Raw genomic sequence first — 24,141 nt, 5'->3', positions numbered from 1 at the left:
AAGTGTTTTTAATCAAGAATAATTCCAAAAAATTCCAAAGTCACTAAAAGATCCAAATAAACTATTTCTTTTAATACTTTTTTTTCCTTCTTCTATTTCTCTTTCTGGGGTTACTGATTGATCAAAAAGTTCCCATTAAAGTATATCTTTCTTTAAAGTTCTAGGCAGTCTCCTCCTTTTTCAAGCTCTGCTCCAAAAAATTTTTTTTCCTCTCCCCTCACTTACAACAGCAATTTCCCTTTAAACGCTCAGAAATCCATACCTCAAATACGGGTTTTCCAATTTCTGAAGTTGTTAAATCCAAAGTCCAAAAATCCTTTATCTCATAACTTTCAAGTTGAATTAGCTTCGGTGCCCAAATATATTTTCCAAGTCTCCGTCTGCTATTTCTATGGGGTGGGAGAGTGAATAAAAAAAGTTTTCCCTTGACAGCTTTCTCCGCTGCTTTTCTCTTCTTAGGGATACAATGTATCTTTCAGGCAATTCAAGCAATTCCGTTCCAGGGTTTTAAAGGTTGTTATTTTCCCAGCTCAGCCAACACTTTCACTTCTGATTCTTCTTTCTCCTTCTTCCTCTAGCACAATCTTTTCCAGCTGCCAGCTTCTTTGTGGCGGCCATTGCTGACCGCCGCTCCACCGCCTTGAGAAAAGGAGGTTAAGCTGGGTGAGGAGGGGGTCTGCGACATCCCCTAACCCCTTCCCAGATCCTTCCTATCTTCGGCTGCCTCTACAGGGCAGCCTTATCCACCAGACCCATCAGGATCGGAGGCACCAAGACGGCTAGCGCAACAGGGATCGCACACAGTCGCGAATCCCCACCGCCGCCGAAGCCTGGCAAACCGGAAGCCCATATTTTTGAGTATCTATAAAAAGGACTGTCACCCACTGAACCATTTTATTTAGATGTAAAAGATATTGCTTGGATAAAATACAAAGCATCTTAAGTTATTCTAGGATTTTAGTCATATCAGTGGCCACAGGCTGTCAGCTGTCTTTGAGCCCTTTTTAACATACATTGAAAAAATAATAATTTGCTACCTGCTTGCTAGAGAAAAGTTAAATGTTTTCCTCCAAATGTACATAATCTTATGTTTGTTGAACGTCATATGTGCATCTGTACAATATTTATTTCAGGTAACACATTCTCTGCTAGCTATTGTATTTGATACCTGGAATCCATATAAATTATCCAAAGCATTACTTGGATACATTTTCTGCTGTATGTAGGGTTTCCTGCTGGATCACCTGATTTTTTATCTTTGCATGTCTTGAACATTCTTGAAAAAACGAATATATTTTATTCTAACCAATAAAAATCTGTTTTATCTTGTGTATGCATGATAGACCATCTTAGGTATAAAAATGCATACCCAGAGCACCTCCTTTTAAAAAATCCCTCAATACCAGTTGAAGCTTATATATAAATTAAATTTATATTTAATTTTTGAGGTCTTTTAGAAACTGTGCACTCTTCATTCTCCTTTGTGTTCCCAGTGCCAGATAGAACAGATTATTTATTTTCTCTAGCAATGGGGAAAAATATCTTTTGTGTTCTGTTGTTTATCACCTAAGTATCACAAGAAATAAAAGAAATAATAGGTATCCCAGAAATAAAAGGTAATGTTGTTGTGTTCTTTTTTTTTTCAAAAGACATCACTCAGGGTTTTTTTTTTTTAAGGTTGGAAAAAAGTTTAATGCTTACGTATTTATATTTGGAAAAATAGAAATTAGCGATAGAAGAAACAGAAGAGCAAAATATTTTGCAAATGCATATTCAACTATTTGGGAGTTTAAAAACAGTAGCATTTATTTTCTAAATAAGCATGAGCCAGATCACATTGCACAGCATTTGGGCAAATTGCATATACAAATTTTACTCAAGTAAGATTTGAAGCCTATAGAAGTTGACAAAGTCTGATTCCATGCTAATCTATTCTGTGTTGATCCACAGAAGGCCTCCTTGAAAAAATAATTTTGTAGGGAGATGGACCATTTATTTTCTTCCAAATTAACGTTGCTCAAGATGAATCCAAGCACAAGTGCCTGTATACCTGTTTTTCTCAAATATGATTATGATGTGAGATAAAGGTTGTGTATTCATCAAAATATAATCATCAATGAGCATAATAACTACAGGGTTTTCTATGTGCGTGTGTTTTCCTAGTAACCTCATAATGATCATACATCAAAGTCTTAAACAATTTGTATGCAGCCTTTAGCTGCTTTCCTGGTGCCTTTGGTTTATTTTAATAGTGTGAATGATGCATGACTGAGTGAAACATAATGACAATATGTGCTTTTTTCTTGGAATATGAGTTTGTTCTTTGAAAGAATATGTATCCTCAGACCAGTGAGACATACATATTGACTTGGTTCACTTACTACTCATTTATATGCCTGCATTGAATCAGAGTTTTATATAAGTATATATTTCAAACAAAATTATCTTCATATTAGGTAGCTAAATAACTAATTATAGCCTTTTCTCTATCAAGTAACATTAAATATACAGAACAAAGTTAAATATGAATTAAATAATTCAAGAAAGTTGTGCTACCTTTAGTAAGAAACATTGCTGGTATTAATCTCTAATAAGCATTTAGAAGATAATGTTGGTTTATCCCAAAGCAATTACACAACCCTGATGGGGCTCAATGAAATCGAGTTTGACACCCCTGATGTAGATGATAAATAGGAACAGAGATTACTGAACTTTTCAGCATCCCACATAATAGGAATTGCAGGTGTGACCTCACTCCCAATCATCAGTAACTGGACTGCTTCATAGGAAAGAAAAAAACCAGCCTAATACTGTGATACTGACTCCCATCCCACGGAACTGATCCAGAAGGATATTGTGGTTGATGCTATCAGAGCTCACCAAAAGCTCAAGGAGAGCAAAGACACTTTGAGAAATCATCTCAAAGTGACCAATTCAATTTCCATCCCATGCCCAGGCCTGAGTTCTGACTGAAAGGGATTGCAGTAATCCATTTCATCCAGGGCCCACTGGTCATGCAATTCAGATAGATGTTCATCTATTGATTCCTGAAGGTTTTTGTAAGAGCTCAAACTGGAACTAAGTTGGATGTAAAACAGAGACATGAACTAGAATAGTCCTATAGGATACAAGAATCACTTGGGCAACTGGGAACTTTTTCTGGAAGCAAAGCCACAATATTTTAATACAGTATGGGGTTTAGGGGAGACATAGTTAAGGACATCTTGAATAGATAAAACTTTTTTTTCAGAGTATATAAGATGACTATATATAAGATGACTAATGCACCAAAACAAATTCCTTGTGTGTCCAAACACGATAAAGAATTCTATTCTAATCCAACCAAACACCCACCCATCCATCCATCCATCCATCCATGTTAAAAGAATGTTTGGTTTATCATCTAAAAACCTGGTTTCTTCAAAGGTTTTCTGATTAATCAATTGAAGTTGGGCAGCTAATGAATTCAAATAAATAAATAAATTATGAATTCTGTTTCCAACTAAATGGGAGGGCACAGAGTTGAGGAAAATATTCTAAGCAAACTATTGATATTCTGTTGGTTGGATTTTAGTGGTTTGTTGACTAAAGCATTATGCGTTAAGTGAAAATGGCTGAGTTCATTTATAACCAACCAAACAGGTCCCATTATGGCTTTCTATGATAAGTGAACCAGGCCACTTCCTCAAAATGATTCTGGTTTAAAATAGAAAAGTCATAAGGTTGAATAGACTAAGGGAGGAAATGTTTTTATAAGATCAGGAGGTAAGTTGACCAGGTTGTATTTTTTTCCTCTAAGAAATAATCAGAATGGCCTTTTCCTCTCTTTTCTTACTAATATAATGCCATAGATGAATCTATTGTAGTCCATGACTTCAGTTAGAATACTGACTGCAATCAGAAGGTACTTATTTTTTTTCCTGGAAGTATCTTCTTTTGGGGAGTAAATTTCTAAAAATTTGATGGAAAAACAAATTTCATCATGTTTTTTTGTAGGACAATGAATCTAGTAAATATATTTGGAATGATCAGGTACCATCAGTCACAAACTGAAACTGAAAAATTAGTTATGAAAGTTGTTTTAAAAATACATTGCAATACTTGTCTCAATTTGACATAAATAGCTCTTTTTAAAATAAATACATGAAATATCTTACTTCACTTTTTCTTTAAAATTCTTTACAAGCAGTATTTTTCTATTTAAGAGAGAAAAAGATCCTTTGCAACAATTTATCTCTGTGAATTTGATGCTAGCTCTCTCCATGGATTTATCCAGTAACATGCATAAAATCACCCATATAAACTTGACTATTGTCTTTCATAGCATTGTTACAACTTTCTTTCTTCTATATGTTGACATTAAAAAGATAACAGTTGGAGACACACAGAGAACACTGTTTTCACAATAGTATTTGTGTCTAGACCCTTAACTCTTTAATGCAAGGATTTTCTTTCTGTAGATCTGTCTGTAAGATCAAAAGAGAAAATAACTTTCTTTGTTTTGTTTTTTATTTAATGTGATAGAGAGCATGAGTGCCCTCTAGTGGGGACAATGAGAAATGCTAATTAAAAATATGCTTAAAACAGACAGGATTTATTGCAGGAGGGTGTTTTTTTTTTTTGCTAGCATAATACTAAAATGGAGACTGAAATGTCAACACATGATTTGGTATTTAAATGAATAATTTAGCATTGAGGGAAGGAAAAAATATCAATAGTTTTAAAACTTGACAAATAATTGAAAAGAACAAAATCAAACAATATATTTTGATTCTTTAAATTCATTAATCACATTAACATATTCTGAATGCTAAGCTGAGTGATAAGCACCTTCTGTCACATTGTATATTGTGTAATATGAATATTTCTCTTTTTGTTCTAAAATATATTGATACTATAAGAAATTGTACAATGAATATGACTTACTAATGTTCATTGTCCAATATCCAGCTAGAATTCAGGGGTGTCAAATTGGCCGCCTGCGAGCTGGGTGGGTGCGTCACACACAGGCTACGCCCATCCCAGCTCCACAAAGGAGAAAAATTGTGAAAAGTCACGTGATGGCAATGTGACACCACGGGTTTGACACCCGTGAGCTAGATAGTAGTGAAGATTTTTGAATTAAACATCCAGTTTTGAAAGGCTGTGCAGTTCATTTTTGCCTTTAGAATATGCATTTGATTAAAATTCTTTTAATATTATTACTTTATGACCTATGCTAACTTGATTTTCAAATTATCAAAATAGGTTTTTATACACATCCATTAGTAGATGGGGCAGTTTGGTGACTTAGCAGTTAAGATGCTAGGCTCATCAGTTGGAAAGCTGACAGCCCAGGTTTGAGATCTGAGAGCTGTGCGATGGGACCATTCTTTCTCGAGTTCCTGCCAACCTAGCAATTCAAAAGCATGCAAATGTGAGTAGATAAATAGGCAGTACTTCTGTGGGAAGGTAACAGAGCTCCATGATGTCATGCTGGCCACATACCTGCAGAAACATCTTCACACAGTTCTGGCTCAATGGCTTTGAAATGGAGATGAGCACAATTCCTCTGAATAGCAGCATTTGAACCTATCTAAATATTAATCTTATTGGAAGAATCAGGTAGTGGCTCCTGGAAAAGATCATTTCTGGAAATAAGGAGAAACTTTCTGACAACGAGAACAATCAACCAATGGAACAGCTTGCCCTTGGAAGTTGTGGAAGCACCATCACTTGAGACCTTCAAGAAGAGATTGGACTACCATTTGTCAGAAATGGTGTAGGGTCTCCCGCTTGGGCAGCGGGTTGGACTAGATGACCTATAAGGTCCTTTCCAACTCTGATTATCTGTTAATCTGTTAAGTTTCTGTCTGGCACCCCATCAAATTGGAACGTGTTCCTCTGGAAAATCTACCTGGTATCCCAACAGGTTTCTCTCAACTACTCTGTAAAAACATTAATAAATGCCTTTATTATGCTAAGTGTGCTACAGCTACTTGGTTGTTGTTTTAATTGTAGTTCACTTGTTTTTAGGATGTTTGGCAATGCTTTACAATTTTTGTTAATTGTTTTCATTAAAATGTTAGAAGATTTTAGGTCATTGTGTGGAAAGACAAAAAAGAAACATTTCAAAAACAGTTTATATTTTATTTACACATTAATTTTTTTATGCTGACTATCTGCCCTATAATGTTACTATGTGAAAATGATCTTGGCAAGGGCTTCTAACCAGCAACTGCTGGAAAATGTCTTATCCATGCAGTGTCTTTTTGCTATAAGTCATCTTTGTGCCTCTCTCCCCCCCTCCTTTTTCTGTCTCTCTCCAGCTCCATCTGATCCACTGGAACACTACCATGTATCACAGTATTGATGAAGCAGTTGGAAAGAAGAATGGCATAGCCATTATTGCCTTATTTGTGCAGGTAATTTTCCTTCTCTTTGCCATGATCATTTATTGTCTCTTAATTGCAGTTTCATTGTAATACAACCGTGATGGGTGAAACTATGGGTGTCAATTACTCCCTTCAACGGCTATTACAGAAACAAAAGCAGACTGTCATTATGTCAATTTTACTCTATGTTTTTGGCAATATGAGCTCCTTTCATTCAAGCTTCAGATGCCACTTAAGTTTGTGTGAATAAACTGAACTTATAAAAGTTGAACTTTGGTGAACTGAACTCAGCATCTTTTCATGCTGTGCAGATGAACCAGGATGGAATTATTAAGGTTGTGATAAGTTGGGATCTTTATTCAATAAAGGTTTATTGGGTTTTTGAATTATCCATTTTCTTTCTTCTTCTGACAAAAAAAATAAATTTCCATTTTTCAGAAGCAATTTCATTATGGGGGTTCTCTGGGACCCCCAAAGGGTTTCTTAATGTAGTTTTGAGTTTTGTGTTGCTCCCCAACTTTGAAGAGAAATATAGGAGACGTTTGGAAGAGTGAAGGGATCATGGACCATATCATGTCTGGAACTGCTGTGAACTTCCAAGTAACAGGATACAAATGGCCCTTGACTTATGGACATTCACTTAATTATGGTTCAAAGCTATGATGGTCTTAGAAAAAAATAACTCATGTTCCATATTTGCACTTTCGACCATTGCATCCCCTCAAGGTCATGTCAATTCAGGTGCTTGGCAGTTGGCTTATATTTATAACTCTTTGTAGAGCCCTGTGGTCATGTGATCATGATTTGCAACATTTTTGCCAATTTCTGGCAAAGAATACCCAAGGGGAAATTGGATTTGTTTAATGACCTGGTGATTTGCTTAACACCCACTGATTATTATTTTTTTGTAAAAATGGATCTTCCAACTCAATTTACGACTGCAATGACTTATGAGGAAAATTTCAGTTCCGATTGTGTTTGTAAGTCATGGACTACCTATAGTATAATAGTGAATTGCAACTAGAAATGCTTCTTTATGATCCATATTTGAATGCTTTTTTGTAGACTTCTATTTCGCCTGTCCTAAATTCCTTGTAGACTTCAGTTTGATTGGAAAGATATATGGCTCTAGTGCAGAAAGAACTATAATTGCTTTGGAAGCTGTTATCCAATTTCTTCAGATCTAACCTTGGAATTACTCAGAAAGTTAAATTGTTAAATAAATCTCTTTAACGTATTACTCCATCCCATTCTCGATTCAATGTGATCTTTTTTTGGCAGGAGGAGTAGGTATTTTTACTTTAATTGAAAATAACTCTTCACTTGATTCTTAAGTGCTGCATATCCTATGATTAAGAACCAATTGGGTGAATGCCAAACTCATTTAATGTAAAACATACGCATAAGTACATGTTATATAATTACAAGCAGCTAGGTACATATTTATAAGTTCATGTCATATAATTATAAGCAACTAGGTACAAATAATAGGTGGCTCAGTGGCTAAAACACTGAGTTTGTCAAACAGAAACGTCGGCAGTTTGGTGGTTGGAATCCCTAGCACCGCGTAACGGAGTGAGCTCCCATTACTTGTCCCAGCTTCTGCCAACCTAGCAGTTCGAAAGCATGTAAAAATGCCCCATGACCACGGAGACATCTTTGGACAGCGCTGGCTTTTTGGCTTTGAAATGGAGATGAGCACAGCCCCCTAGAGTCGGGAACGACTAGCATGTATGTGCAGGGGAACCTTTACCTTTAGGTACAAATAACAATTGACTATCTAGGATGAGGTGCATATTGTGGGATATTTAAGAGTTGTAGATATTTGAATAGCTTTTTTCTAAGGCTTGAGTCAAAACAGCCCAATTAGATTTTATGCTAGTTAATAAAAATAATAATCAATGGTTCCTACTTATATGTTTATATGTCTCTCTGGTACCAATCATTTGCATATTTTGGCTTGGACTCAGAATGCAACTTTTGTTGTTATGAATGAAATGCTGTCCACATTTTAGAGCTGCTTCTACTCTATAATCACTTGGATGTATTTGCAGCTCAATTACATGGTTCTAGTGTTTTATTCTTATGGCCAAAACAAACAAAATTCAACTAAACTGAGCCCAGCAAATATGCAAGACGTTGGTGAAGGTTGTTTAACTTATGCAAATGTTTTCTATCCAGTTAATGCATTTTAAATCAGCTTCCAAATGTGTTTATATTTTGCATTTTTTAATATCCAAAATTATGTTTTTGAGAACAACCTTAATTTTGTGCAATAATCTGATGGAATTTTGAATGTTCTCTCATTTCCCTTCCCAGAGACTGCACCCTTTAATTTGAAAAGAATAGAAAATTAACTTCTGAACCCATCCAACCAAAGGGAAGCAATCACTATTCTGTGTAATTGGTTCTGTAGTCAGTCTTTTGTAATGTAGAGGTTTTATTTTCAGTTGGATTGTGCTCTTCTGTCATTTTAATCTGCCACTCTACATCCATCACCTTTTTAAAAAATTTTTTTATTAATTAAGTATAATAAAAATAATAAATCCAAACTCAGCACCAAGGACTCCACTAATCACCAAACATTCCATTTATTCTCATGTCTGTTTTATTACTATTATACATTTCTATAGAGCATCATTTATCTACACAGATCCAGAAAAGGTATATTTTTAGTCCCCTCTATCTTCCCATTTTTCTGAGAAGCTGTTCTGTCATTTACCTGATCTTTATTCCTGGCATTCACCGCAATTCATCAGCATTTCTTTAAGTTCTTTATAAGAGTGAATTATCAGTTTCTCTTTGTCTTTTATAGAGCAAAGTTGTGTCTGTGACTGTCCTTAATTCTGAGGTATCTATTTTTTTCCCTTGAATAGTCAGCCTTATCTTCAAGGATCTAAAATCAGTTTTTTTAATTGTTACAGCAGTGTGGAATGCCTTTTCTGTCCTTTGCTACTGGTTGTTACTCTAATCCACTGATCTTGTTTCTCTTCCCCACTTTATTGAGTGTTTCTCCTATTATGTGTTTCTGTTGTGGGGGATTCATTTTCTTGAGTTGATACATCATCTTATCATTCAAAGTATAGCCATTTGCTATCCTGAACCATTGATTTTTCTTCAAGGACTGCTGTGAACGTGCTTTTGCTGCAAATACTATTTTCAGGCTCCTGCAACCATGGCACAATTTGTGAGTCATAATTGCTTATAGCTGTTCATTATTCTTCATTTTTGCTTTTTGGATACCATTAATATTAAAACTTTTATTTGTGCTTTTTCCCTTCTTAGTGTCTCACATTAGCTAGCTGAACTTGACTTATTAGCATTCCCTTTAACTCCTTCCTTGGAATCTTATATTCTTCATGTCCCTGCCAACATTTATTTATTCATTCAATTGCATTCAATTCAATTCATTCAGTTTGTCAAGTCGGGCACTCTAACAAAGGACCATACGTCTGGAGTAATAGAAGGACCTTCAATGAAACCAGCTGATTTTAAAATCCCGTTCAAACTCAATGTGGAATAGTTTTTTTCTAATTACACACATGCACATGCTTGCAATTAAGATATTATAGAATAACATTATAGATATGCACATGACATACATTTTATATACATTTATATAAAAATGTGGGATTAAAAAAAAATCTAATAATCATGATTAACTACCTGTACAGAATTGCAATATATACAATATCTCATGGAATCAGTCCTTCAGCTGCTGATTATGCAGTTACTTTATAGCCTATATTGCATCATAGATAAGAAGTCCATGGCAGTTCATACCTTACTCAGAAAAGTATCATGCAAGGTCTTCTTACTCTTTCCTAGCCTTCTAAACCCACTAGTTTTTATTTCCTTTTCTCTCTCTTTTGTTCTTTCATAACATATGTAAGTTAAATGAGGAAAGGACAAACTGAGAAGAAAGGAAACAAGACTACAGTGTACCAAGAGCAGTGGAGACTAAGATCTTGATGAGCCAAGCTTAAATCTAAGTAGATTGTAAAATACTCCTGATAAGTCTGGTAATTACTTGCTTACAATATCCATAGCATTCTTGTTGTTAGGATATAATAGAGGTAAGTTCCCTTGAACTCTTTAGAAAGAAGATGGTTTTTCATGTGAGAAACAACAACATGGATGTTTTGAACTTCAGATAAGAACAACAACATATATGTATCATGAATAACATTACTTGTATTTAGTTTGATATACCAAAACGTCAGAGAGTAATGCGTTGTTTAACCTATTTCAGAGGTAGAATAACCTCTATTATATTTCAGTATTCATTCTTGGTTTTATTTCAGATAGGAAAGGAACATTCAGGCCTAAAGGCTGTGACTGAGATTCTGCAAGACATTCAGTATAAGGTAAAATATCTTCAATACACAAGATATTGGGGATCAGGGACTTAATGTGATCTGAATTTGTGCAGAAATGGAATGTATAGCAGTCATTTATTTAATTTACTTATACTTCTCTTTTCTCCTCTAACATCCAAAATATTGAAATATTAATTGCAATTCTATATTAAAAATTACATTTGACATTAACATTGATTAATAAAAAAGAGAAACATCTTTATAATCAAGACACGAAGCAGCTAAAATATAAACTTTAATTTGATAGCCAAAGTGAAACTATGCTTAATTTGCAAATATGCTTCCAGCTCAGAGCCATAAGCAACTTTAGAGATTTTAATGTTTTTAGTGTTTTGCTTTTTTTAACTGTTTTTATTTTTAAACTTTTTAAAGGAATTTAATTGTAATACATGTTTATGAAATGTGAGCAGCCCAAAGTAATTCGCTATAGAAATCAATCAAACAAATAAATATAATAAGCTAAAAAAATCTATAAGTGCTCCAAAATAGGGACCTACTTTTACAGGTGTACTAAAACTTAATAAAAAATAAGCTATCTCACAATTCAAAATTCCAGTTTGCCATGAACACGTCTGACTTATCTTGATTTAACTTTCATTTGTTCTGTCTTCTAGTTATTATTGAACTTAGGCCATTATAAATGGTACTAACATTGTTAGATTTGAATTCTAAAATTCTATAGGTCTACTGATGACACCCTTTCTAAACACCTGGATAACCCTCCCCCTACCCCCAAATAATCTTGAACAGAAGGGAGGCAAAATGAAATCATATGGTTCATCATATCTCAGTATAAACATTCCTTCTAAGCTTGACTTGAGAGAAAGGAACAGAACTCTTGCAAAATAGTGACCCCAAAGATCAACCTTCCAGACAATCCAAAAGGATACCATTCGTGAATAGTCTTCTACTATAGCCCTGTGTAGGAATTTTGGATACTGAACCTGCAGTAAACATTTATAGTAGGGAAGATTTTCTAGATGCTTTGGTTTCCATATTGGTTTCCATATTGCTAGAATTGGATTATGTGAAACATTCAATTGTATATTTTGAAGATTCTACATTTGTAGTATCCAAGCAGTTGTCTCTAGTTCAAGTCATTATTTTCAATCCAGAGTATTACTAATTCCAATCACTTTGATATTGTTAGAGGTTGATAGATATTTTAAGACTAAGTCCAATCTGAACAATGATGTGGCATTTTGAACCTTCCTTCCTTCCTTCCTTCCTTCCTTCCTTCCTTCCTTCCTTCCTTTTGAAGTACTTCAGAAATTACAGTACACTTTTCCATAAATTCACGTCTTTTTTTTTGTTTAAAAACTAAAAACAATCTGGATTCTATTAACTTTTCAGGGCAATTCCAAGACAATACCTTGCTTCAATCCTAACACATTATTACCAGGTGAGTACTTATTTTTGTGCCACCACATTTTTGTGCACACTAAACACTTGGGCTTTTTTGTTTTGTTAATAGTTAGAGTCTTTGCATAAAAATGTGATATGGTTGATACCTAGGATGCTGGCAGCCACTTGTATCACCATTAGTGCCAGTCAGTGATATTTTTCATACATTTTTAAATGCTCAGTTGATTGTTTCATGTTTAATGACTAATAGAAATAATAATAATAATGGTAAAGGAGGTGAACAAGGGAAACCTCTTGAAAACAATGAGATTGAGAGCAGAATGTTGAAAGGAAACATGTCAGTAACAACAGCAAATGTCGCTTATGCAACGAGAAAGATGAAACAGTGGATCATCTTATCAGTGGCTGCAGGAAAATTTCACATACCGATTATCTACAACGTCATGATCGAGTTGCTAAAATCATACATTGGAAGCTTTGCCAGAAGTTTGGGTTTGAATGTAGTAAAAATCACTGGGAACACCAAGTTGGCAAAGTTTTTGAAAATGAACAGGTCAAGATCCTGTGGAACTTTTGGATACAAACAGACAAACTTCTGTCCCACAACATGCCTGACATCACTATTGTGGAAAAGAAATAATATTTATTGCTATTGCAATACCAGGTAATGCACGAATTGAACAGAAACAGCTACAAAAAATTATGAAGTATTGTGATTTGCACATTGAAGTTGAGCGATTGTGGAGGAAGAAATCAATGATTGTTCCAATAGTAATAGGAGCCCTTAGAGCAACACCCAAAGGATTGCCTAGATACATGAACCTTTTGAACTTATTAAAACTGAATTTGCAAAAACTCTGTCTATAGTATATACTCAGACATTACATTAACACCTCTTAAGTTCTTGAACTGTTAAGTTTTTACCGATCCCAGACTGTGAATTGAATTGAAGATTAAATCTTTAATCATCATAATAATAATAATAATAATGATGATGATGATGATGATGTAGTGACATTGACAGGCTGTATTTGCTCAGAAAAGCAGGCGGCAGAGGTCTTTTGCAAGTGAAGCAGACAGTGGAAGAAAAGAAGCATACTCTGGCAGATTATGTGAAAGACAGTGTTGAACCAGCTTTGATGGAGGTCAACAATAGCAAGCTGCTCAAAGTGCAGCAAACCAAGAATCAGTATAGGAAAACAGAGATGCAAACTTGGGGTGACAGCTGGTGTAACAAAGCACTGCATGGACAGTTCCTTGAAAAGATCCAAGGAAAAGTAGATAAGGAAAAGACTGGTTATGGCTGATCAACACTGAAGAAAGAAACAGAAGGCCTGATTCTTGCAGCCCAAGAACAAGCCATCAGAACGAATGCAGTCAAAGCCAGAATAGAAAAATCTGCTGATGATCCCAAATGCAGACTCTGCAAAGAAGCGGATGAAACCATCAATCACATACTGAGCTGTTGCAAGACAATCGTTCAGACTGGCTACAAACAATGTCACAACACAGTAGCTCAGATGGTCTACTAGAACTTGTGTCACAACTACCATCTGCCTGTAGCAAAGAACTTGTGGGATCATAAGCTTGAAAAAGTGGTCGAAAATGAGCATGCAAAACTACTGTGGGACTTCTGAATACAGACTGACAACACAATTTGGAACACAATACGCCGGATATCATGATTGTAGAGAAGAAAAAAATGTGGATCATCAACATTGCCATACCTGGTGACAGCGGAATTGACAAGAAACAGCTTGAAAAAATCACCAGATATCAGGACTTGAGAATCGAACTGCAGAGACTCTGGCATAAACCAGTGCAGATGTTTCCAGTGTTACTCAGCACACTGAGTCCTGTGCCTAAAGACCTAGGCAAGCACTTAAAAATAATTGGTGCTGACAAAATCACCATTGGTCAGCATCAGAAGGCCATCTTACTGGGATCTGCTCACATAATCCGCCGATACATCATGCAGTCCTAAACGTTTGGGAAGTGTTCAACTAGTGATTTGTGATATGAACCCCAGCCTAGTCATCTCGTTTGCTGTGTACACCGTTGTTTTTTGTGTATAATAATAATAATAACAACAACAACATGCCTGATGTTCCTTTGGATGTCTAATATCTACAGTAGCACCAATATTCAGATTAATCTGCACAATTGTTTGATCTGTAGCTTATAACAACTGCCTTCCTCCTCTTCGACCTTCAGCATTATTTGTTTGTAATGGAAGAACCCTTCATCTGTTTTTAAATTTTGTTCCTATAATTCCATTATTTAAGTACATTAGATAATTGCATGACAGTGTTTTTCAACCAAACATGATAAAGCTAAGTATATATAGACAACAGTTTTATACATATTTACTTCTTAATAGATTTCAGTAGGAACTAGATAACTATTTACATGTGAGGAAGCTATATTAAACATGGTAGGAACTTCAAAAACATATGCAAAAGAAAAACTGTTATGAAGAAAAGGTCAGCAGCATTAAATTTGTACACTTGTTTAGGATAATTCTGAAAAGTGAAAGATTAAAACTGAAGCTGTTACATGGAAATGAAAGCTATATAGTCACAAAACACCAGAAAAACTTATTTGCACAAATATCCTACATCTATATCTTGAGTTCAGTGCAATAGGGGGATAAATGGGCTATTTCAGCTATTTTTCTTGTTAGAGGTTCTTATGCATGTCAACAAACTGGAGGTACCAAACTATAGGAAGCATTGTGGTTGCTCTGCTTTCAATATGAAATGTTTCTAAAGGAAAGGATTGCTTTTATAAGAACTATATTGGAAAACATGTTTTCTGTTGCATTCTGCTAGAAAATCAGTCTACACAAACCTCTCTGTGCTGCGGAACAATCTAGGGATAAAATTCTTCAGGTTGCCTTTTATGAGATTCTTCGTAGGGGCTCTGAACAGCTATAGATTGCATACTGTAAGATGATTTCATTTCTTCAAATATGTTTACATTATTGCTTTCAAACCACGGTATCCATTCAATTTCAGATCCACTGCTAAGAGACTATTGGGTGTATGAAGGCTCTCTCACGGTTCCACCCTGCAGTGAAGGTGTTACATGGATCTTATTTAGATATCCTTTAACGGTATCCCAAGTTCAGGTAATGGTTGTTCTTATGACCACAGCCTGAAATTCTCAGTGAAAGGTTACAGCATACAAATACATTGCAAGGCATTATCCTTGCTTTTCCTTGGAAATCTCATTAAATTGGCCAGTTTATGGCTTTTAAAATAAAGGTTAAATCATTTGTGTTATTAAAATGGAAAGGTTAGAAATGAAGAACTGTTGTTACCATTTAGTTCTTATATTGTAAAAATAAAAACTTACTATGAAAGAAAATCAGAAGAGGGGAAAAGAGAAATAAATAAATGCCCAGCAGTTTTCTTTAAAAAAAAAAAAACTTTATGCTTGTTTTCCTTAAAATGAACACTAGCAGATGTTCAAACATATGTTATTTGTTTATTTATGTGCTGGGGACTTAATGCAACACTATCCAGTAGTTGCTGGCTAGTTTTGCTCTCCAGAGCCATTTCAACCAGTGCCAAAATATTTCATAGCTGACACATAACTTACCTGAGTCTAGGGGACAATTACATGCAATTCTCTCTTAATGGGAAACTTTGGTTTCTGCTTCTCTGAAAGGACTTTTTTTTTTGAATGATATAGGCTTCCTTCTTGCTACTATCCATGTTTGACAAAAGGACATGATTACAGTATTACAAGCAAGGCCAGCAGGTAACAGACAGTTATGGGCATATGCTATGTTTAATAGTAGACTGCAGGTCACCTGCTATTCTTGTTTAAAATAGAAATGTAAAGGCTACTGAGCCAGACCAGGTTAATAGTAGCAAAATTTTAAAAATCTGATCATAAAAAATTTAAATCATTATTCAGAATGACAAGTCCTGCTGGAAAAGAAGATACATTTTAATAGTACACTATATCTAACATTGAATTAATAAATGTATTTTAGTCCTTTTCTTTCATTTCAACTCTTTGGTTTTAAAAACTTCATCCACATAAAGGAAAACTACTACACTGAAAATAAATTTCATAAAGAAATCATTTGTTACATTATCCCAGTGATTCATTTTAAAAGCATATTGTTCTGTAGAAGACTTAGTTTTGCCTACTCTCTCATAAAACCTTTCTGTATTTTTCTGTTTTTAAATGGTCGATTTTGTTCTGGTTTTTCAAGAATTTGGTTGTCTCCTTGTGAAATACAAGGCTCATGTTACTATTAAGCAAGAATAAGTTATCAAAGCTTAGTCTTCAGTTAGAATAGCCAGGTGGCTTTGATGTAGTTGGTTCATTTCAGTCTTGTAATTATGTCATAAAACAAAGGAATGGAAACCGGTTGAAAGTTCATAATGGATTTTTAAAAATTTCTATTTTAATCCAATTTCTGTTTGGAACGATCACGAATTTGATACAGTAAAGTCTACCATACCTCAAAAGCCTTCAAAATGTTCCAAAAGATGATAAGAAATTGTAAATTTTAATGTGAGAAGAAGGGAAATGAATTAATGCATGGGGAGTATCTGATTTTTTTTAAAATTTCTTTTCTATAATTTTAATTCAGTTTAAATGTATTCTTGGTTACATGTTTTTAAAGCTTTATATGTCATAACAATTAAAATGGTGGGATGTATGTTAAAGAGAGGAAAAATAACTAGCATTTTTTTAAAAAATGTGTACTTTTAACAGTGTAACTACTAATCGAGGGAGTCAAATGTCAATTTCCTTGTTTTATTAGATAGAAGAGTTTCGAGGACTGAGGAATCATATTAAAGGGGCGGAGCTCCTAGAAGGTTGCGATGGAAATTTAGGAGATAATTTCAGACCAACACAGCCACTTAATGACAGAGTCATAAAGGCTGCTTTCCAGTAGCAGAGACAAATTATTTAAAAAAGAAAGAAAAAAAGAAAGTCAAAATATTGGTAAGTGGAAAATGAAAATACTGACTTGTATAAAATATGACTTTTGTGCTAACTTTTGCATAATTTCCATTAAAGAGTCAAAGAATCACAGAGTTGAAAGAGGACATTTACGCCTTAAATCCAATCTTGCACTGTGCAAAAGTCTTAATATAGGATTCCCTGGCAAATAGCAATTTGGCCCCTTTGTTTTAACATATCCAGTGAAAAGAAGCTCATTTCCTCTTTGACTAATTGTTTCCACTTTTGTCAAATTGTTCTTACTATTATAGTTTTGCCCTAATATTCATATTTCCTAATATTTCTCCCAATAATTTAAATCCATTCTGTGTTCTGTACTCTGGAATGGCAGAAAATAAACCTTAACCTTTGTCAGATGTTCATTTCAGACATTTGAGGAAAATGCTGTCATGTTCCAGGACCTGTCAATAGTCTTCTCTTCTCAAGGCTGAAAATTTTGAATTGTTGTTGATAACTTTTAGGACAGGTCCTTATAATTTAGCTTATACAGGTACGTCTTGACTTAACCATCACTTAACAAATGCTGTGTTCACTTAACAACCATGGATTCATTGATCAGCTATGGTGATATATCCTAACAATACCACAAAAAAAAAAAGTAAAATCGAATCTTGTCACGGGGTACCTTGACTTATGACCGCAATGACTTAATACAAGAAATCTATTCCCAACCATGGTCATAAGTTGAGGACTACTTGTAAATAAAATTCTAAAAGTAATGAATTTTATTAGGATCACATAACATTTAACTATCTCAGAGTTTTCAGATTTGGAGAAATAAAACAATCCTTATAACATGCTTAGCTGAAAGCTAGGAGGTTAAGACAATTGTTTTATGGTGGTGGCAAGGCCATCAACTAAATGAATTGCCCTGTGCCCAATTTTATAATAGGCCAAGCAGCAGAATCTCAAATTGCAATGACAATAATTAGTCTACTCAATGCTGGTTTTATAAATTGTAACATCATTCATATAGTTTTTATTCTCATAATGGACAAAATAAAGAGGTGGCTGACCTATTAAATTCTACAAGATCCCTTTCCTTAATCTTGTTTCTTCAGCAGTTCTCGATGCAACAAGATGAGATGCTAGAGCTCCATTATTGGATTTTTTTTTTTTAATTCTATGCAAAGCAGTTTCAGGTTTCCTGGAAATGGATTAGGAGCACAATACTCTTCTGTTCCAAACCCCTTTCCAATAAAACAAACACGAACCAAAGGGAACAGAAACCTTTTAATGATTCTTACGAATCCCCGGTTAAAAGGCTGCTGCAAACTAATTAACTTTGATAAGCACAAGCCTCGCCAATAACAGATAAGAAATATTTTACAACACAAGAGTCTTCAAATACCAACTTAAGATACTGCAATGTCCATGAGGCTGGAGTTTCAAAACGTTTTTGCTTCCTACAAAGAACATCCAATTCATAGCTGGCTTTTATCTTCTTGAAGGAGGGTCCATTACCTTGCAGCCTTACTCCTGAGTCACCTGTGCTGTTGCAGCTGCTCTTTCCTAAGAGCAACCCTGCGTGCATGTGCACTTGGCACATGTTCCTCGGGAAATTCCTCATCGTTGCTGCCATCCCTCACAATCTCTGAAGGCAGCAGTCCACTCCCTAATGGTCCTCATCTGAGTCCTTGCTCTCCTCAGCCATCCGCACCTGCTGCCCACTGACTACAAAAAAATATGGAGAAAGATGAAGAGTAATGTTTTGTCCACTGCACTATTTTTAAATGTAAATCCTCTCAGTTGTTGCTTTTTGTTTTATTCTCAGTGTTTCCCTTAATGAGGGAAATAGTGCAGGAAATCAGGAAAAGTGCCACATAGGAAAATTTGAAAGGAAAAGTTTTAAATCTTTTATTCAGTCAAAGTGTCAGTTCAATATGGGATGTTCAATACTTGATTTTGAAATAAATGATAACGCTGATTTTTGTATATTCAACATATCATTTTGCTTGTTTTTGTCTGAAAAGAAATGAAGGTTACATTGGCTGCAATTTTTTAAATAACTTGCAATTTTAGAAGCTATAATAGAACTGAACATAGAATATATTAATATTTATGGAAGGGGATATTCAGTTAGAATTGTAGAGCATAAATGTCAGGTTCTTCATATTATTTTGTCCCATACTGGTTCAAACATTTAACCACCTATCAAATTATATTTAGTGATTTTGCATTATTTTGTATTTTTGATGCACATCACAAACATGCTAAACAAAATTACAGGGTAATAGGGTTTCTGCAGTATTTGCCTTTATGGTTGCAAATTAGTCTAAGAATTCATTTGGATACCACACTAAGCTATAACAAAGTAAAGCTAGTGCATGACATTAAAATCATGTTCTTTGCTTACTTTCATAGAGGTAGCTAAACCACAAATGGGTTTCTATCTGTAGCTTGCTAACTGTTTTGCACAAACCATGAACTCTAACTTACAACTTGGACTTGTTCAAATAGGAATTTTAATTACACAATGAACACAATGAAAAATATATTAATCATGATATACTATGTATTTTTTTCACCTCCTAGACCCTTTATTCTGATTTGAGCCAGTTGATCTTGCCTGAAGATTGTTTGGTTTTGGACCTGCCTAAAAGCTATTAAAAGAGTCACCTTAGAATTCTTTCTGAATAATGGTTCAAATTGCTGGATGCTTTCATGAAGTTACTGAACTGAATTTTCCTAGCAAGAAATATGAACTACCCTTTGAATTGACATTTTTTTAACCTTGATTCTTATTCTACTACTTGCTTGTTGGCTTCAATAGTTTTCCAACTGCTTCAAGTCAATTCCAATACTCTGCATTAATTGAATGTATATTCACTTGGTGTAGGACTACTTTTAGTATAGACTGAGTATAGTATATGTGCACATTAATGTTGTTATATGAAAACTGAATTTAATGGCTTCCTATAAACAAGAAGTGATTGAATCTATTTCTGTTATGAGCCCTTTTATGTTCTGTCCTAGAAGCAAAGCACACAGCAGTGGAACTCAAGATAATTTGATGTGCCTGGTGACAACTAGCAGTGGAAGGACTTCATCCTGGAAGTGCTGTGAAGCTTGTGTTTGTCATATTGTCACAAATTGTCACATAAAGGCGTGATGTGAAAAAAGTATTTTGTTAGTTTGTTAGTAATTGATGATTGTAGAATCTGTTGTGTTAAATCACCCAGTCTTAAAACACGTCGAAGTTTTTTAATACTTAATTCCTTTTCTACCTTCCTCCCAAAATAAGATATGTAGGACACTCATATTTATGCTATGATATGTGATACGAAGAAAAGATGAAAAGGGATACTTCAAAAGACTTAAATTTACAGAGTACCTTCTTTTAAATATGTATGTATTTTCATACTTATATCAGTTTGACACCATATAAATTATTCACAGTAATAACACAATAACACAGAGAGGATTTTGCAGACTGCAGTTATTGAACATGCACTTACACATGAGTGTTTGATATACCTTATGAAAGAAAGCACATCCATGAAGAATTTATGAGAAAGAATGAAATATTCAATTATTTTGTGTTTGTTTTCTGGAAAAATAGTTCTTTCTTCTTTAATTATTGCCCTGAAAAGAAAGATCACTAATTTAGCCAAGGGATTTATTCTTTAAGAAAACAATTAAAAGTTGAACTTAGAAATTTCTTGAATAGAGAAGAATAGAGATTAATCTAGGGTTCTTGATTGAACCAAAGATTGTCAGAGGAACTGAAAATCTTGTCCAATAAAGAAATGAAACTGGAAAATAGAACTAAAGGTGCAAGAGAGAAGGATGGGGAGAAAACTTTCCAGAAATAAAGTTGCAGTTAGTCCTGATTTAACAATTGTAACGGGGACTGAAATTTCCATTTCTAAGCAATGCGTTCATAATGTGTGACATTGTAAGATTGCATTGCTTAATGATGGCAATTCTGACAGTCCCTATTGCTATTGTTAAATGAAGATCATGGGTAAAGTGACAAGACTGAGTCACTCACAAGCTGGCCAAAAGGTGCAACGTGAGCATGATCATGTGGTGGGTGGCTACTGCCAAGTGTGGAAAGGCATCCAGGTGATTGCCATGGCACAACAGAAGGCGGGAGGGACTGTTGCCTGACATAGGAGTGTGTACACCTGGCTCATACTTTGTAGTCAGACTCCACAGGAAAAAAAGCAGTGAGAATGGTAGTGACTTACAGGAGTGACTTATGACCATTGATTTTGTTTGTAGGAAGCTGGCAAGGAAAGTTGCAAACAATCATCAAGTGACCACTGGACACTGCAACTGTTGTGTGACCTAGTTGTCACCAGCCCAAATTGTGATTGCATGATGGAGAGAAGTCGACCAGAACTTTGGGGACCAGTCATAGATACCATTTGCTCAGCACCATCATAACTGAATTGTTGCTGAATGAGTGGTTGTTAATTGAAGCATCAAAAAAGTTACTGAGGAGAACTGTAATGCATTGAGACCAGAGACATTAAATGAAAAGAAATGGAAAATTCTGCAGTGAAGAGTGTGATGTAGCTGAATGGACTTATCCCCTATTGTATTTTATTTGCTATTTGTTTGACGAGGAATTTTGAAGCAACTTCTGAAAAACTTCTGGTCTTCTCTTGCAAGTGACATTTTTTCACATACTGATTCTATGGGGCAGAATAATGGGACAGATTAGCATGATAGAAACACCATCTTTTCTTGATTGCAGTATATGTACCAGTGTATGTACAAGAGGAATAGGAAACTCAGTTATGCTGCCAGGATTTTCATCATGGATGGATGTGTCCTTCCAACTCACAGTATGAAGTTGAAATCCTGATTTTAAAAGTTGTAAAGTTTGAAAAACACTGGCTTAGATTGTAAGGTAAAGTTTAATGACATATTTAAATGCTATATTATAGCAGCCTATTAAAACTGCATGGGGCTCTCTGAAGGTTGATTTAATTTGAATTTCAACTGGATTATCTCTATAAAACCAACCTTCATATTATTTCAAGACTTTAAGTGGAGAAACTTCTGAAGAACTGCAGAAGCTTCTTAGATGAGAAGCAAAAACTTTTCAAAGGAAAAAACAAGAAAGAAAAAAAACATTCTTGCTGAAGAAAATCCAGTTGCCTTTTGGAAAAAGCTCCTTTGGATGAACTTATACACTAGGTTGCTCTCTGTCAAATATTTACTTGGTACTGGTATATAGACTAACTTTTTCCAACCAGCTGACAATTATGTTATTCCTCAGATTTGCTGATATATGTTAGTTAGAACCTTTACAGGTAGCTTTTTTGACTTGGCACTAACTGGAGTGCTGATCTAACTTTATATTTTAGTATGAGAGATTCTTGTAAAAAAATAATGTCTTTTAAGATAGCTTAGATATTAATACTTCTGCTATACAGAATTTCAGCATACACCTTCCATCTTTCTTAGATATTCTCTGAATCAATTATCATTTATCTATTGCTGTTCTTTTACATACCAGTTCAAGATTTGTATGGAAAGCTCTTTCAGAGTTCACAGATCTTTGGAAGGCTTTCCTTGTTTTTTCCTGTCTCTTTTAATTTTTGATGCCTTTACAGTTGTCATTGTAATTTTTAACAGTTCTCTGAAATTCTTTGTTAAGTTTCTCCCCTAGATCTTTGTCTTTCGTGGCCTTGGGTTTCTCTTCTAGGCAATTTCCATCGTTTATTCTTGGTCTTTGGCAGTCTCTTTTCAAATTCTTTGTTAGCAACTTCTGTGATTTCTTTCTGGTTTTCTGCTAGTTCTCAATTGATAAGATTCAGGAATTCTAAGTGATTCTTGGTATTTTTCTGGAAAATGGTGAGTATAAGATCAAGAATATATCATGTCCAATTCTAATGTAGCATATTAATCATGTATCATTCTAAGCCTCATCAAATGAAAAAAGTGTATAATATAAAAATCGTCAGATATGAATTAAAGAAGCAAGTTTACTAGAATAATAAGATTCTTATGAAGCCAATATGATTTCAAATGTAAAAGCAATATATTGTTATCAAGATGTAGTTGTATAACTAAAAAAAGAAAATGTGACTACCCCCTAAAGTGTTATTTTTTATATGTTAATACAATCAGATATTAATTTTTAAGGAAGGCTAAAGGAACGTACTTTGATGTAATAAATTTTAAATCAGGTGAAGTAATTTGTATTATGCTCTATATAATCACTACTTTTAATAAAATTCATTTTTATCAATACTTTACAGACAAGTTTCATTTCTTTAATACTTGGAGTATATTTCTTATATCAATCCAGCTCAGTTTCATTTGGCTTTATTTTGGAAGGAGTACTCAGCTTGAACAAGTATATAATGTTTAAATACAATTATGGACTAATTAACTACTCAATCACTCTCACATCACACCAGGGACAGGCAAGAAATAATGGAGGTATTGTACAGAAATATATAAGAGAGCTGTGTTAATTAGTTTAGTGCTAATTGAGGCCGAAAAAGTATACGCTTGTCCTAAGAGATTTTAGCAAAAGCCATTATAATTGCAATGTTGCAGCTTAACTTTTTATATCTTGACATGGAATATGTACAATAGGCCATGTTCAAAATTAAATGATATATTTCTATTTTCTTGTAAGTACTTAGTTAATGTTTTCTCAGAACTTTGTTCAGTGGTCACTGGCATTAAAGTTCTACAATCAATAGTCAATGTGCTAAAGAATCCTTTTACTCACATTAAAAAAAATGATGATTTTAAAAAACACAATAATATAAGTGATCAGAAATTTCCAGAATTGGAATTATTAGAGAAACCCAGTCATGTCTAGAAGATACAAAGTACAAATATCATCCCAACTACAGGCATGGTCAAATAGACAATGAAAGCATATGTGTTGTCTAATGATAATGAAGTCTTTATAAAGGCTTAATAAAATGTGTGTAGTGTTTTGCTTCATTGGATTACATTCATTTCACCAAATGGAAAACTGATGAGACTGAAAAACTAGTAATTTGATCAAGAAACCAAACCTTTCATGGTAGAGATAAAGGAACCTGTGAGATTTTTGG

At 34.4% G+C, this 24,141-nt stretch overlaps 1 protein-coding gene across 5 annotated transcripts in view; it reads left to right on the top strand.

Moving 5' to 3' along the window:
* CA8 (carbonic anhydrase 8 (inactive)) overlaps positions 1–23,307 on the top strand; it is a 53,629-nt gene extending 30,322 nt beyond the window's left edge. Inside the window, exons 4-9 of one of the 5 annotated variants that reach the window (XM_087931278.1) lie at positions 6,309–6,404; positions 10,679–10,741; positions 12,107–12,155; positions 15,136–15,248; positions 16,905–17,089; positions 21,335–23,307. In XM_087931278.1, the coding sequence (XP_087787404.1) occupies positions 6,309–6,404; positions 10,679–10,741; positions 12,107–12,155; positions 15,136–15,248; positions 16,905–17,039 (456 nt within the window). In that variant the 3' untranslated portion in view covers positions 17,040–17,089; positions 21,335–23,307. Of the gene's footprint in view, positions 1–6,308; positions 6,405–10,678; positions 10,742–12,106; positions 12,156–15,135; positions 15,249–15,814; positions 15,884–16,904; positions 17,090–18,168; positions 19,829–20,083 lie in introns of those variants that run through there. The other 4 variants (XM_087931276.1, XM_026706174.2, XM_087931277.1 and 1 more) reach the window with 4 other exon arrangements.
* Positions 23,308–24,141: the final 834 nt, after the last annotated feature.

The sequence above is a fragment of the Pseudonaja textilis genome, chromosome 3, assembly GCF_049901715.1.
Source record: "Pseudonaja textilis isolate UNSWEBS1 chromosome 3, rPseTex1.2, whole genome shotgun sequence".
NCBI lineage: Eukaryota > Metazoa > Chordata > Lepidosauria > Squamata > Elapidae > Pseudonaja > Pseudonaja textilis.
This window is presented reverse-complemented; position numbering and strand designations above follow the sequence as displayed.